A 15,454-nucleotide genomic window follows, 5' to 3' on the forward strand; every position below is an offset into this window, starting at 1 on the left:
GAGGGAGGCCTCGGCTCCCCACCGCGTGGGCCTCTCCGTGGGGCTGCTGGAGCCGCCTTGCGTCTTTGCGGGTGGAAGCCACATGTCTTATGACCTTCCCCCAGAAGTCTTGCACCATCACTTTCTCCACATTCTGTTAGAAAACACATCCCCGCATCCAGCCCACACTCAAGGGGACGAGAACTTGGCTCTGTTTTGAAAAGTGAAACCATCACACGAAGGATACAAAAATGAGCAGGTACACAAGGATCTATGGCACACAAGTTTCCTCCCCCTGGCCCCTGCCCAGTTCTGGAAAATTCTAGAAACTGTGTGTGTATAAGCATATTTTTGGAAGCAGCTGTTGTGTTAGCCATAAGGACACCGCACAGACGGGGGGCTTACACAACAGAACTGAAGCTTCTCCGTTCTGGAGGCTGGGGGTTGAGATCAAGGTTCTGACAGGGTTGCTTCTGGTGAGTTCTGCATCCTGCCTGCTGGCTGTGTCTTCACCAGGTCTCCCCGCCCCCAGCACACCTGCGGAGGGAGGAGCAGGGCGAGTGCTGGCAGGTGTCCCCGGACACTGATCCTGTCAGGATGGGCCCCGCCCGCCTGACCTCACCTCACCTCCTTCCATCCTGAGGTTCCAGCCGCGCTAGGGAGTAGGGCTTCAGCACAGAACTGAGGCGCGGAAGACACCCATTCGGAACAGATCCCTGTCCTGAACACAAGCGGTGGCATTTGTGACACCCATCTCTGCACACCGAAGGCATCTTTCCTGGGGCCACGGCACTTCGGGAAGGATCCTCCACTTCCACACGGCTTAACAGTTTCCAACCTGGGGCAGCCCCCGGGGCTGTGTGGAGCCATGTGGCCTGAAGTGGAAAGAAACCTGTTTCTCCTAACAAATAAATCTTAAAAAAATACACGTTTTAAAAAATGTGCATTATTATAAGGAGTTTATTTCTTTGACACAGAGAACAAGCGGGGGGAGCAGCAGAGGGAGAAGCAGGCTCCCCACTGAGCAGGGAGCCCGATGCGGGGCTCCATCCCAGGACCCCAGGATCACGACCTGAGCCAAAGGCAGACGCTAAATGAGCCACTCAGGCGCCCCCCAAAAAATAAAATTTGACATTTTGTCTATCATGGATCTTTTGCATTCATTTTAAATTGTTACAATATTACATTAAATGCCATTCATCTTGATGAGTGAGGTATCCTGTAAATTTTGTGCCCCAGTTGAGTGCCATGCTTGCCTCATTAACTCGGGGACTGTTGGCTGGGGACATCTGTGGTTGTCAAGACGGGGGGAGTGCTGGCCTAGAGTGGGCACAGTGAGGGATGCTGCTCAGTCCCCCACAGTGCCCAGGATGCCCCCAATCACCCAGCCCCAAGGTCCACAGTACTGAGGGGGGGAGACCCTGCCACTGAAAGTGGCTCCTCACATCACTTGATTTTGTTTCTATTTCTTACCTTGTGTAGATGGGTAGGAGAGGGTGTCTGCTTGGGGCCCGAGGCAGCTAGGCCAGGAAAGGGAGGTCCTAAGTGCCAACAAACCAGGAGGGGAGCATGACTGCCCATCCCCCTTCCAGGACTCCCAGCCTCTCATCTCTGCTGGCCCCCCCCCCCCCCCCCCGCCGGGCATGTCCACCTGGACAAGCCCCTCAGGGGACCATCCCAGGGGCTCGGGCCAGGCAGTGCCCACAGGCTTGCTGCTATGGAGGCAGCCTGGGCCTGAGGGGGGTCAAATGCCCTGAGAAGCAAGTGGGGGCTGGCAGGCTGAATGCCTGAGAATGGTGAGGGGGCACCTAGGATGCATTTTCTTTTTTTTTTTTTTTTAGGGTGCATTTTCGATGGTGGTTCTTAAGGTCAAATCTTTTTTTTTTTTAAGATTTTATTTATTTATTCATGAGAGACAGAAAGAGAGAGGGAGGCAGAGGGAGAAGCAGGCTCCCCAAGGGGCAGGGAGCCCAATGCGGGACTCGATTCCAGGACCCTGGGATCATGACCTGAGCCAAAGGCAGACCCTTAACGACTGAGCCACCCAGGCGCCCTCTTAAGGTCAAATCTTACGACCCAACACCATACATCCACCAATGTGGTACTATCAAAAACCAGGAAATAACAAATGTTGGCAAAGATGTGGCAAAACCGGAGCCCTCCCCCAACCTCTTCGTCTCCCCGCCAGCGAGACCAGCTGGCTTCCCCTCTGAGTCCCTCCCCTCACCGGCCCAGGGCAGGTGCTCAAAAAAGATGACTGAACGAGTGCCTGGAGCTGCGGCTGGTGTCAGAAGGCCGGACCTCCTCCTCATGCACCACTGGCGGGAATGTGAAGCGGGGCAGGCGCTGCGGAAAACAGTAGGCGGTTCTTCTAAAAATGAAACATAGAGGGCGCCTGGGTGGCTCCGTCAGTGAAGCGTCTGCCTTCGGCTCAGATCATGATCCTGGGGTCCTGGGATGGAGCCCTACATCGGGCTCCCTGCTCAGTGGGGCGCCTGCTTCTTCCTCTGCCACTCCCCCTGCTCATGCTCTCTCTCTTGCTCACTCTCAAATAAATAAATGAAATCTTTAAAAAAAAAATTAAACAGAATTACCATGTGACCCAGCAATTGCACTTGGGGTATACACCCAAAGACTTGAAAGCAGGAGCTTGGTCCTCCCCAGGACCTCTGACACAGAAGGTTAATACTTTTTCCTTTACATCCTCACGTGGTTTCACTGACAGCAATAAACGTATCTTTGTAACTATAGTTTTTAAGTTAAATAAAATCATACAAGCCGGAAAAAGACAAGCCCGGTAGTTACCAGCATTTCCCTGCACAAAGGGCAGGGTCATGAAGCCCTGGGTTCTAGCCTGAACCCTCCAGACAGGAATCTGGTGCCCCAAACCAGCTTCGTATGGTGACCGTTCAGGGTGCCCGCCTGCCCACTGTGTCCTTTGTCTCTGAGACAGCAGGAGGGACATTGTCAGAAGTTGCACGTCACCTGAAGCAATTAAAACAAGTGACACCTGCGCTCCACGCGGTGCTCTTGGGTTGCCCGCCCAGGGCCTGTGAAGACCCCTGCAGGGGAGACCCATGTGTGGGGACCACCCCTCTGCTTCCCTCGGCGGAGCCTGCCCCCGACCCCCATGCTCCTCAGTCTCCTGGCACCGTCCGCAGCTCCAGCCACTCGGTCATCTTTTCTTGAGCACCTGCCCTGGGCCGGCGAGGGGAGGGACCAAGAGGGGAAGCCAGCTGGTTTCTCTGCCGGGGAGAGGCGTCAAAATGGGGCGAGACGTTTCTTAGGAAGGCCCCGGACGCCGGGAACATAAGGCGGCTGGACGACGGTGGAGCGGGGCGGGGGGGGGGGGGGGGGATTTCCCGATTCCCAGGGGGGGGGGGGGGGGGGGGGGGGGCGGGGGGGGGGGCAACTACAACGCGGGGGGGCGGGGAGACCGGGGGGGGGGGGGGCGGGAGGCGGCGTGATGGACGGAGGCCCGGCACTGGGCGGGTAACCCGATTCGAGCGCGGACCTGGCGGCACCGGACGGGAGGCAGAAGCCCGGCCGCACAGCGCGGGAGCGGACCACGAGGCGGTCCGGCAGCTCGCCGCTCGCGGAGCCCGGGGCGCAGGCGCGGGGCGGGCCGACAGGCGAGCCACGCACGGCACCAGCCCCGCCCCCTAGCCGCCCGCTGATTGGGGCCGCCGCCGCGGGGCGGGGCCGGCGCCCACAGGGAGGGGCCCGCGCGGCGCCTGCGCAGCACGGGGCCCCGCGCGCGCGGGCGGGTGGGCGGAGCGGGCCCCCCGAGCGGGGGCTGGCGAGCGCGGGGAGGGGGCCGAGAGGGCGGCAAAGCCGGCGCGTGCCCGGCTGGGGGCGGAGGGCGGGGGCCCGCGGGCCGGAACAGCCGCGGCAAGTGGCGGCGGCGGCGGCGGCGGAGGCAGCTGAGGCGGCGGCGGCGAGCGGGGGTCCGGGCGGCGGCGGCGGCGGCGGCGGGCCGAGGAGCCGGGCGCGATGGAGCGGAAGAGGTGGGAGTGCCCGGCGCTCCCGCAGGGCTGGGAGAGGGAAGAAGTGCCCAGAAGGTCGGGGCTGTCGGCCGGCCACAGGGATGTCTTTTACTATAGGTGAATGAACGTGCCGGCCGGGCAGGGCCCCAACGGGCGCCTCCCAGCGGCCTCTGCGGCGGCCTGGGCGCCCCGACCCGGGTTGCGGCCTGGGCCCCGCGCGTGCGTCGTGCGTGCGTGCGTGCGTGCCGGCGCGCGGCGGCCCCGGGCCAGTGCGCGTGCGTGCCCCTCCCCCTCCCCTCCCCCGCGGCCGCGTGGGGCGCGGGGCGGCGCGGGCGGGCGGTGGCCTTTGTTCCGTGGCCGCGGCGGGCCGGCCGGCGGGGCGAGGGACGCCGGGCGCGGGCCAGACGCCGCTGGGAGGCGGGGGTGGGGGCTGGGCTGTCCCTTGGAGCGGCTGGGCGCGCGCGCAGCCCGAGGCGGGGGCGCTCGGGGGCGCTCGGGGGCGGGGGGCCGCCCCTCCGGAGAGCGCGCTGCGCTGGGCCGCGGCGCCTCCGGCCGCGGGGAGGGGCCGCGCGGGACCGTGAGCCCCCTTCCCCAGGCTCCTGGCCGGTGGAACGAAGAATCAGGGGCGGCCGGCGGCCCACCCCGGGCGGCCGGCCACCTGCTGTTTGCTTTCCGACTGCCGGAAGATGCTTTTGTTCCGGAGCCAGCTCTGATGGCTCCCTCCCCCTCGCTCCAGGATCCTGGGGCGCCCGCCGCTCGCTGGGCGGAATAAGCGGGATACCCGCCACGTGTTGAGTGCGGGCCGGGCTCGTGCGGTTGCGCGCGGGCCCACAGCTGCCCGCGTGAGGCCGAGGCGGGTGGGAGTGCCGTTCCGTGCGCCCAGCCCTTGGGTCCCTCCCGGGCCTTCGCCGGCCCCACTGGGGAAGGAGCGAGGGGGCTGGGCTGGGAAGGGCTGGCGGCTGGGACCGTGTGAGGTCGGGCACTGAGGAGGTGTACCTGCAGCATCTCCCCGGGACTCCGATGCCGCTCCCTCGCCAGCTGTTGTAGTTCTGTCCCGGGGGTCCTTCCTTTCATTCCAAGCATGCCTGTGTGTCCGTCTTTGCTCTTAGATCTAAAATCCGAAGCAGGTCTCCCCGGCTCCCTTGTTAACGACTCCGCAGCACCTGCTGACCGTGGGGCTCGGAGTCAGACCCGGGCCTTCCTCTCCTGGGCGGCAGCACCAGCTGGCTCCCCGAGGTTCCCATAGTTGCAGGAGAGGAGATCCGCTCAGAAGCGGGGGCATCTGTGAGGGCCAGTGGTGGGGTGCTGGACTGAGGCTGGCGCAGCTCAGGGAGGGCCTCCCTGACGAGGTAGCACTGAGCGGAGCCGGGCGGTGGAGCTGGGAGGGGCTGTCCGGGCAGCGGGCATCCTGTGCAGAGGCCCCGGGAGGCTGAGCCAAGGTCAGCAGGGCTGGAGCACCTTGAGAACATTGCTCCACCCCGTCCCCACCTCCGTGTGGGCCTCATAGGGCCTCAGCCAAATGGGGTCTTCCTCTGAGGCCCTGGACCTGAGCATGGGGGTCTGGCAATGGGGAAAAGTTCCAAACGGGCTGGACAGATAAATTGTAGGGTTCCCATGACCACTGAGAGGCGGCCTGAGGGGAGGAAGTGGCGGGAGGGTCCTGTACCATTCCCAAGTCTTTGACCTGGATGACCGACTTCAGGCAGGGGGGTGTCACCTTCCCTCCCAGTGGGTGGGAGGTTTGGGGGGTGTGATCTGGAATCCATGGTGTTTTCTGGAATGTGGGTCTCTGGCCTCTCCACCTACTGGAGCTCCTGCTGAAGCAGGCAGCTGGACAGGAGCATGGATAGATTTTCCTAATTCTCTCAATGCAGAGGGAAGGTAGGGCACGAGGGCCTTGAGTCCAGCAGACCTGGTGTGGGGTCCAAGCCTTGTCCCTAGGAACGCATGGGCCTCGATTTCCTTGTCCAGAGAGTGGAGGAAGGGAGTGTATTCTTTGCAAGATTGTCACCCCACAAATTGTTACCTGGGGGCTGACACATCAGCCTGCAGCCATGTATTTTCTTTGTGAAAATAATCTCACTGTGACATTTTTTGTCCAGGCAGGAGGTTGAGGATGTGCGGGAAGTTAGTACCCTGATCTCGGGGATAATTCTTTGGAGGGGTATAGAGTAGGGAGGATTTCTCCAGAAGATCTCATTTTAGAGGTAGAAATGTACTCAGGAAAAGCAGGAGGGGCTTAGCGGAGCAGCCCCCTTCCTTGGGGCAGCCGTCTGAGGTTGTACCTTGCTTGCTGTTGGGGCGTCACGGGTTTTGGGCCTCACTCTCATCGGTGCCCGCTCACTGGTCCTGGCGACCCTCACAGCAGCCCTTTCTACAGACGGGAAGCCAGGCTGCGCTCAGTCCTGCATCCATCTCCTGGCCTGGGGATCAAGGCTGGGTGGCGGCTCCTCACGCCACAAGCTGCTTGATGGGCCAGCCGCAGCCCTCCGTCCCCGCGCCTCTAGCTCCTGGTTTGTGCCCTCCAGCTTAGGCCCTACTCCCAGAAAGGCCACAGTGCACTTTTATATAAATCCAGGGTTGCTGTTTTCAATAAACCATCAGGGACATTTTCCTGTGTCGATGCTGATCTGCAGAACCTTTTCTTGAAAGTTGAGATATAGTCCACATTCTGTCAGAAACGTGTAGTCTTGAGTAGTTTTTTAGTACATTCACAAAGTTGTGCAGCCATCACATCTGTCTAGTTCCAGAACATTCCATCACCCCAAAAGGAGCCCTTTGTTCATCAGCATCACCCCTCAATCTCTCCCCCAGCCCCTGGGATCTACTATTGCACCTTCTTTTTCTTTTTCTTTTTTTAACAGCTTTATTGGGATTACGGTTCATATACGTACAGTTCACCCATTTGAAGTGTACAATGGAATAGTTTCTAGCATATTCACAGACAGGCGAATCCTCCACATTTCCCTCACCCCAAAAGAGCCCCAGACCCGTAATCATCAGTGCCTTCTACCCCCAGCCACTTACCTGTGCTCTTTGTCTATTTGCTGTTATGTAGCTTGGCGGGGGGGACTGGAGGCAGAGAAAGGCTGGCGAGTTTCATGGGGTCCTCTCCTTCCTCTGTGGCCATATCCGACCCCAGTTCCTTCCTGCTGTCCTGGGCATGTAGGCTCAGTGTGCGCATGAGCCAGCACAGCATGATGGAAAAGTGCATCATCCTGAAGGCAAGAATCAGGGGCTCTGTGTGCTGGGCTCCTGGTCCTAGCAGACAGAGCCAGGCCCAGGGGAATCGCCTGGCTTCCAGCCATGGCCCTGCTTGTCCAGAGGTCCTGGTGGGGATTCTAGAGGGGAGTGCAGCTGGCCGCCATGTGGGTCCTGACGTTGGAGGGGAGGGGGTTTCCTTCTGGCTGTCCCAGCTTCCATGCTGCCCTCCGTGGTCCCTAGAGGGGCTTGGGGGGCAGACATGCAGTTGCTGAATTAGAAGCTCATCCTAGAGATTTTTCAGGGGAGATCAACAAAATCAAGCACTTTTCAATCTCAGACTGATGAGCTGTTACTGAGAGCGACTGCTTGTTGAGTCGGTAGCAGTGACGTGTTTGGAGAGGCCCCGGGCCTGTTGGGCCCCACACAAGTGCTTTTTCTAACAGCTTGATGGAGGTGCCGTCCACATACCGCACAGTTTAGCCACTAGAAATGTGCAAGTGAGTTTAGTGTATCACAGAGTCGTGCAACCTTCACCAGGGCCAACTTTACAACATTCCGTCAACCCAAAAAGAAGCCCCGTCTCTCTTAGCGTCACTCCCCACCCCTCCCGTCCTGGCCCCCACGAGCCCCCTTCCCGTCCACGGATGAGCCTGTTCCGGATGTGTCACCCACGTGGACTCACACCCTGTGTGGCCTTCCGTGTCTGGGTCCCCCCCTGAGCGCCGTGGGCTCAGGGTCCGTCCCCGGGGCCACGCGTGTGGGCGCCTCGCTCCTGTTCGCGGCCGCGGGACGTTTCCACGTGTTTGCTCACCACCTGATGGCCGAGTGACGCGTGCGTGAGGGACACGCTGTGTGTATCTGTCCCCCCACCGGTGGACACTTGGGCTCTTTTCTCCTCTTGCCCTCGATGAGTCCCGCTGCTCTGAACACCGGGGTGTCGTTTTGCATGAACACGTTCGTTCTCTCGGGTAGATGGGACTGTGGGGTTGCTGATCAGTCCAGAGTGGCTGCAGCAGTTGGCGTTCCTGGGCCTGTGCTACTCATTTGTCGTGCAGTCTCCCTGTGGGTCGGCATCGTTAGTCTCCTAGAGAGGTGGGTGGCCTCTAGGCCTCAGAACACCTGGTTTTGGATTTCCCAACAGGTCACACCTGAGCAGCTATTTGGGGTCCTGGCCCTGAATCTTAACGAGGTTTCACCATCCGCCCCCCCAGCTACGATACCCTAGTCCCCAACACGGTCCCCACGAGGAGACTGTTAGGGGTTGTCCCTCAAATACCTGTTATCCTGGAATCCTTTCTTGAGAACACAGCCTTACTGTGTTTCTGAAATGTCAGCCAGGCTCCCGGAGCTGGGCCCCAGCCTTCTGCATCAGGATGTTGATCCCTGCTCTCAGCATTGGGGTCTGCTGGGGGCTCCAGTCGGGAGGCGGCACTGGGGAGAGGGCAAGGGTTGGCCCAGCACACCCTGCCCGCCGCTGACCCCTCTCTGTCCACAGCCCCAGTGGGAAGAAGTTCCGGAGCAAACCCCAGCTGGCACGGTATCTGGGGGGTTCCATGGACCTGAGCACCTTTGACTTCCGGACGGGCAAGATGCTGATGAGCAAGATGAACAAGAGCCGGCAGAGGGTCCGCTATGACTCGTCCAACCAGGTCAAGGTAAGCTCCAGGCCTCTGGGGGCGCCTGGCCGGCTCCGTCGGTGGAGCATGTGATCCTCGATCTTGGCGTCATGAGTTCAAGGCCCGTGTTGGGCATACAGGTTACTTTAAAAAAGTCCAAAAATTAAGGGGCACCTGGGTGGCTCAGTAGGTTGAGTGTTCAACTGTTGGTTTCAGCTCAGGTCATGATCTCCAGGTCCTGGGATCGAGCCCCCTGTCAGGCTCCCGGCTCAGCAGGGAGTCTGCTTCTCCTGCCTCTGACCTTCCCTCCTGCTGTCACTCACGCGTGCTCTTTCTCTCTCAAATGAATATATAAAAAAACCTTTTTTTTTAACAGATTTTATTTATTTATTTGAGAGAAAGCATGAGCGGGGTGGGGGGGAGACAGAGGGAGAAGCAGGCTGCCCACTGAGCAGGGAGCCCGATGCGGGGCTCAATCCCAGGACCCTGAGATCATGACCTGAGCCGAAGGCAGACACACAACCCAGTGAGCCACCCAGGCGCCCCTAAATAAAAAATCTTTAAAAAAAATAAACCTTGGCGTACCTGGGTGGCTCAGTCGTTAAGCGTGTGCCTTCGGCTCAGGTCATGATCCCAGGGTCCTGGGATTGAGCCCCATATCGGGCTCCCTGCTCCACGGGAGGCCTGCTTCTCCCTCTTCCTCTTCCCCTGCTTGTGTTCCCTCTTTCTGTCTCTTTCTGTCAAATAAATAGATAAAATCTTAAAAAATAAATAAAAATGTAAAAAAATCTTTTAAAAAATTAAAAAAAAAAACAAACCCTGCTTTTGGGTGGAGAGAAGTTTCCACAATTCAGTTTATTTGCCGTGGTATTAAAGTCATAAGTATTTGTTGGGGGAAATTTGGGAGCTACAGAAAAGCAAAAGAAAGGAAAGAAAGCATCTTCGCTCAGTCCCTGGGAGAGGCCGCAGGCCTGCGCTCCCCGGCTGTCCCCGGTGTGCCTGTCACTCTCCCCAAACCTGGCAGTGCGGGCATCGCTGCAGGGGCCTGGAAGGCAGCCCGTCTGCAACAGCTGATGGGCCGCCCATGGGGGCCCGGTGACACTGTGTCCACCAGTCTCTGACTGGGGGGGGGCTCTGGTCCTGGCTGCGGGACAGCCCCAGCAGAGCCCCACCATGGCCCCACCGTGGACAGCAAATAGGGCCTGGGCTTGCCGTCGCCTCCAGCCCTGGGGGTGCCTCGGCGTAGGCTGGTGACCGAGGGACACGGGCTCTATTCCCCAAAGTCCACGGGGAGGGGTTTCCTCCGCTGCTGGGGAGAGCCCGCTGAGGACCCTGGGGCTGCGGTACCAGCTTGTGTGTGTCTGCAGGGCAAGCCCGACCTGAACACGGCCCTCCCCGTCAGGCAGACGGCATCCATCTTCAAGCAGCCAGTGACCAAGATCACCAACCACCCCAGCAACAAGGTGAAGAGTGACCCCCAGAAGGCCGTGGAGCAGCCTCGGCAGGTGAGCCCCGCGCGCCCCACACACATCCCCAGGCGAGGTCGTGGTGGGCATAGAGTGCTGCCTTGTGACCTGCCTCTCAAGAGCCAAGAGCTCTCTGTGCTTTTGAGCGTGTTTGCAAATGCCCGGGAGATAGCTGGCATGCAGGCACTGGCCAGAGCTGGAGGCTGTGGGGCCGCTCCCAGGGAGGCCCCGTGTCATTTCCAGCCCCCTCGGTGGCATCGGGGTCGTCGCCATCTAAGTAACCGCTCAGACCTGTGCATCTGCCCCCATGCTTAGGACGTGCCTCTCTGCACGCTATCCCCAGAGTCCCGTGGTGCTGTCCGTGGGTGCGAGCCCCTTGCACCTGCAGGGCCTGCCCTGGTGCCGGGCCACGGTGGGGCCTCTGGGGGCCTCGCAGCTCAGCCCTGCTGGACGGTGGACTTCTGTACTGAAGTTTCAGCGTGAAGGGAGCTTCGCCTCCCCCGGGTTGTGCCATGTTTTGGGGACCATAGACCATGAGCACTGACGGCAAGGCTGAGGTCCCGGGGGGGAGGGGGTTCTCTGGCCTGGGAGGACAGACCTGGCGGGAAATGCCACGGGTCCTACTGCACCCTCGTCCCAGGCGGGTAGCTCTGGCACGTGGGGGTCAGAGGTCGTGCTGAGACTGCTGTCCCGCGTGTGGATGGGCCCCAGCTGTCGTCGGGACTGGCCAGGGCTGCCTGTCGTGGGGGCACGTCCATCAGCCTCATGTCTGTGTGTCTGGTGGCAGCTTTTCTGGGAGAAGAAGCTGAGTGGCCTCAATGCCTTTGACATCGCCGAGGAGCTCGTGAAGACCATGGACCTGCCCAAAGGCCTGCAAGGTAGGCCCGGGATAGAGGGGGACCAGGCACAAGGAAGCCAGCGGTCTCTGCAGTGCGGTGAAGGACCGTAAATAGCGCGCCCTGGGCCGAGCGCTGCGCTCCTGCTGGGCTGGGAGGAAGGACAGGGCTCCCCCCGTGCAGCCTGGACCCAGGGCCCTGGTCCCCCAATCCTGGAGGCCACCCACCTGTGTTGCGGCTCCCGAGCTGTGTCGGGGGCCCTGCAAAGACTGGCCTGTGTGTGGTTTTGCTCCCACGCCGCGGAAAGGCCACCACACTGTGACGGACGGGCACGGCCTGAGCGCCTGTAGCGGGGAGGTGGGAACGAGACCCGAGGCTCGGGGGGAGGCCTCAGGTGCCCAGTGGTGACCACCCTCCTGTCCCTGGTAGGCGTGGGGCCTGGCTGCACGGATGAGACCCTGCTGTCGGCCATCGCCAGTGCCCTGCACACCAGCACCATGCCCATCACCGGGCAGCTCTCGGCCGCCGTGGAGAAGAACCCCGGGGTGTGGCTCAACACGGCCCAGCCCCTCTGCAAGGCCTTCATGGTGACCGATGAGGACATCAGGTACTGCCCTGCACACCACCCCCCCACCGGTGCCTGTGGCCGGCGCGCCCCCTGCCGGATGTGAGCGCTCCTGTCTCCCCACAGTCCCGCTTCACTGCTGACACTCTCTGGGGCGCGGGGGCTCGAAGCGGACGCAGCCACAGCAAGGGCGGGTTTGAAAAGCATCAGCAGGAGCTTTCCCGCGAGTCTTGGTTCAGAGCAGGCCAGGGCCGGGGCGGCCTGCGGAGGGGGTGGGAAGCGTCCTAGCTCTGTAGGAACGTTCTCGGGAAGAGAAAGTGGCTCTTCACCTACGCGCACAGGCTCACAGTGTGGCCTGCCCATCCTCGGGCACACGAGGCCTGGCAGGTGCCTGGCCGGGGGGCTCCAGAGAGTGGCATGGGACGGGCGGGGTGGCGCCAGACGTGCCAGAGGCCCCGAAGGCCAGCCCGAGTTTAGGCTGGACCCTGTGGCCGGTGGGCCCCGGAAGGGTTTCCCAGCTGAGCCAGGGAGCAGGTGCAGGAGGGTCGGGGCAGGAGGCATCCCCGAGCTGGAGTCCTCTGGGAAGGCATCCTGGTGCGGAGATAGCTGAAGCTGGTAGCAGGACAAGAAACATCTAGGAGCTCTGGACAAGGGGAGCCTGTGTTCTCTCGACTGAAGCGTCCACGCACAGCTGAGGTCAGAATGAGTTAGGGGACTTTCTGTGGACCCCGCTCGGAGAAGGGGCTGGAAACACAGCAGCCGTGGCCAGGACTGGCTGACAGGTGGGGTCGTAGGTGGGCGGGCTTCCTGTGTTGGGCCTGGGGCTTGGAAACCGTGCGGGTACAGGAGAGAGCCCCGTGCCCTGCACGCGGAAGACACGGAATCGCCCACAGGCCCGCAGAGGATCTCATCTCCGGGGAGTTGGGAGTATAAGAAGACACAACCCTCTGGAAAGACTAGCGGGTTTTTAAAGCCAAGCAGAACTTCTAGGAACAGGAAAAGCCACAGAAAGGAGAACCTCGTGTCATGGGGTTAGGTGGTAGATTTGGTCTGGGTGGGGGGGTGGCTGCCAGAAGATGGGGCCGACGTTTGCCACGCCTGGCGACAGACAGTGCTGGTTCGTGTTCCCGTTCTGGTGAGGGTCTCAGCCTCAGGGAGGGAAGGCCGGCGGCTTTCTGGACGGCTGTAACAGAAGGCAAAAGACCCGAGAAAGCCGTTCTCCGTCTAGCATTCTCCAGCAAAATCCCCTCACCCACCAGGAGACTCACCCTGGCTAGCCGCGGTGACCGAGCACCGTTGTCCACTTTCTTTGCAAACCGTGCTCAAGCGACAGGAAAGGGAGTCAGGTGTGCGCGTGTGCTGGGCCCCAGCAGGTGCTAACTGACGCGGCGGTGCCTGCAGGGGGCGCCGGGAGGGGCGCCAGCGGAGGGGAGCGGGGGCCCCCACCTCAGTGTCGCCCCAGCGGAGGTGGAGTGCAGGGCCCAGAAGCTGAGCCAGAGGCCAGCTTGCTGTGCGCGGGCCATTCTGCACCCGGGATGAGGGGCGAGGGCGGAGGACGCTCCCTCCCGGCCAGCGTAGCCCGTGCGTCCCCAGGAAGCAGGAGGAGCTGGTGCAGCAGGTGCGCAAGCGGCTGGAGGAGGCGCTGATGGCCGACATGCTGGCCCACGTAGAGGAGCTGGCCCGGGACGGCGAGGCGCCGCTGGACAAGCCCGGCGCCGACGAGGACGAGGACGAGGATGAGGACGAGGACGAGCCTGACCAGGACCAGGAGATGGAGCACATCTAAAGCAGGTGCTGGCTGGCCGGGTGGGTCCCAGGCCACAGCTGGTGCTTAGACGGTGACCATGGGGACGAGGGCTGTGCCCTGTGCAGGGCGGCAGCTGTGCTGGTCCCCCGGAGGGCAGCTCCCAGTCAGGGCGCTGATGGCGCCCTCTCCCTGTCTTTCCAGAGGCCCTGTGGAGCCCTGCCCGCAGGGAGCCTCCTGCAGACTCCGCCTTCTCCACGCTCGGACCACGCTCTGTGGCCCGGCCCAGGACGATGGCGGCCCCTCCTAGGCCCTCCCAGGCGTGTCCCCTCCCCTGGGCCCACGGGGGCACGGCTGGAGGGCAGCCCCTGCCTGACGGGCCCCCCACGTTGGCTCTTCTCTGAAGGGCCTGGGTCCGGAAGTGTCCGCCGGCCCCGGGCCCGCCTGCAGGAGGCCCCCCTCGGCACTGTCACTCCACCTGGACTCGGGGCCGGCCTCGTCCCCACGGCCGCATCACACAGGACGGCTGCCACCAGGCGGCCTGCGAGGGTCCCCAAGGGGCTGGAGAAACAGTTTTTGGAACAGTCCCACCTCCCGATCCCCGCGTGTGAGGGACACCGTTCCGGGGTCCGCACGTCAGCCCTCCAAGGAGGGGGTGCCCACCAGCGGGCGAAGCCGCCACGGCTCGGAGCTCATCTGGAGGCAGACGGCACAACCCAGACGTTGTCCTTCAATAAATCCGTGACACAAACGAGGCTGGACGTCCACATAACTGCTTAGCCTTTGTGTTTGCTGCACGTGGATGCGAACTCTCGCCTTTGTGTTGGGAAACCTCCCTGTCCACAGCGCGGCCGACCCGGCCTGAGGGTCAGCCAGCCACCGGCGACGGCGAACTGCTCACGGCCGACTCACCGGGCCGGGGCTCCAAGGCAGCTGGGCCGTCGGCCGGCCTCCCTTCCCCGCCCCGTGTAGCGGGGACGGGGACGCCCAGCGCCCGGGGCCAGAGCTGGTCCTGGGCCGCGGCTCCTCCGAGGTCCCATCTTGGGGTGCGTTCTGTGGCCCGGCGTTTCCAAGCACCCGGCCTCTGGGGAGCTCTGGGCGCAGGGGCGTCGGAATCGTGGTCCTTCATCCCTGCCCCATCCTGGCCTGAGTGCCTTGGGTGAGGGGCGCCCTCCTGTCCCCGCTCGGCCCTGGCCCGCAGCCGGAGACCGTCGGGAAAGACCTGGGTCGCTGCCTGTGTGGCTGTCACTCCGGCTGATGCACAGGGTGGGGGCGATGGCGGGAGCCACCCGCTCGTCCGAGGACGCTCGCTGGCCCGGCCGGACACGTTGGCAGCGTCCTTCCAGTCAAAGCACAAATCCCCCAGAACCACCCACGAAAGCCGTCTGAGTGCGCGTGGCCGGCGTGCTGGGGGGGCCGGGCCACCACAGGCCTCGGGGAGGCCTCTCCGCTGAGGCCACACGTCGTCCTGCCCTTCACGGAGGCCGCAGCCGCTGAGGGAGCTCCGTGTGGGGCTGGCCCCTGTGTGGGCCTGAGGTCCAGGTGCCCGGAGCCCTGCCCAGCGGAAGGGACTGCGGGGCCCGGGAGGCACCCTGTCCCGTGGGCGACCGTTGAATAAAGCCATCTCGGTGAGTGTGGTTTGGAGCGTTGCCTTAATTCTGAAGACCCAGAGCCTTTGTGTCCAGGGGAGATGGACCCCCGCCCGGGCCTTTGCGGCCTAGTGTCCTGCTTGTCACCTTAGCGTGGGCTGGGTGATGGAAGGGGACCCAGGGGACCGACTGGCCTTTCCCAGGGAGGGTGGGGTTCAGCTCCCAGCACCTGTAGTGAAAGAGCCGGTTTGGCCAAGGTTTCCAGAAGATGTGGAGCCCCCAGGGCCCCCTGCTGCCCGGACTGGAGGCCCCCACGTGCGCTCCGTCCCAGCTGTGCATTGTGGGGGTCCTGTGCCAGGAGCTCAGGCGGGGAGCCCCCCCGGGGCCAGCACTGGCGAGATGATTGGGAAGGGGGCCCGCATGACAGCGCCCCTACTGTCCCTGGCGCCCGGCCACCACCTGCCCTGCC

The 15,454-nt window shown here is 62.4% G+C and overlaps 1 protein-coding gene across 3 annotated transcripts; it reads left to right on the forward strand.

Annotated features, from left to right (window-relative positions):
- The first annotated feature begins 3,874 nt into the window (after positions 1-3,874).
- Positions 3,875-15,034, forward strand: MBD3 (methyl-CpG binding domain protein 3). Of its 3 annotated transcripts, none has more exons than XM_034996469.1 (7): positions 3,875-4,082; positions 8,665-8,824; positions 10,153-10,290; positions 11,039-11,129; positions 11,517-11,694; positions 13,246-13,443; positions 13,601-15,034. In XM_034996469.1, the coding sequence occupies exons 1-6, from the start codon at positions 3,973-3,975 to the stop codon at positions 13,436-13,438; spliced, it is 870 nt and encodes a 289-aa protein (XP_034852360.1). In that variant the 5' UTR covers positions 3,875-3,972; the 3' UTR covers positions 13,439-13,443; positions 13,601-15,034. The 3 variants fall into 3 exon arrangements, with proteins under 3 accessions (XP_034852360.1, XP_034852361.1, XP_034852359.1); XM_034996470.1 differs by having other exon boundaries at positions 3,897-3,986; XM_034996468.1 differs by lacking the exon at positions 3,875-4,082 and adding an exon at positions 4,601-8,261.
- Positions 15,035-15,454: the final 420 nt, after the last annotated feature.

This window comes from Mirounga leonina, unplaced genomic scaffold (genome assembly GCF_011800145.1).
Source record: "Mirounga leonina isolate KUSES-001 unplaced genomic scaffold, KU_Mleo_1.0 Mir_94, whole genome shotgun sequence".
Taxonomy (NCBI): Eukaryota; Metazoa; Chordata; class Mammalia; order Carnivora; family Phocidae; genus Mirounga; species Mirounga leonina.

Coding starts and splice junctions, on each gene's coding strand:
- MBD3 (XM_034996468.1), top strand. CDS start 8,077: ATGAGTCCCGCTGCTCTGAACACCGGGGTGTCGTTTTGCATGAACACG. Junction 8,262..8,664: donor ATCGTTAGTCTCCTAGAGAG/GTGGGTGGCCTC, acceptor CTCTGTCCACAG/CCCCAGTGGGAAGAAGTTCC. Junction 10,291..11,038: donor CCGTGGAGCAGCCTCGGCAG/GTGAGCCCCGCG, acceptor GTCTGGTGGCAG/CTTTTCTGGGAGAAGAAGCT.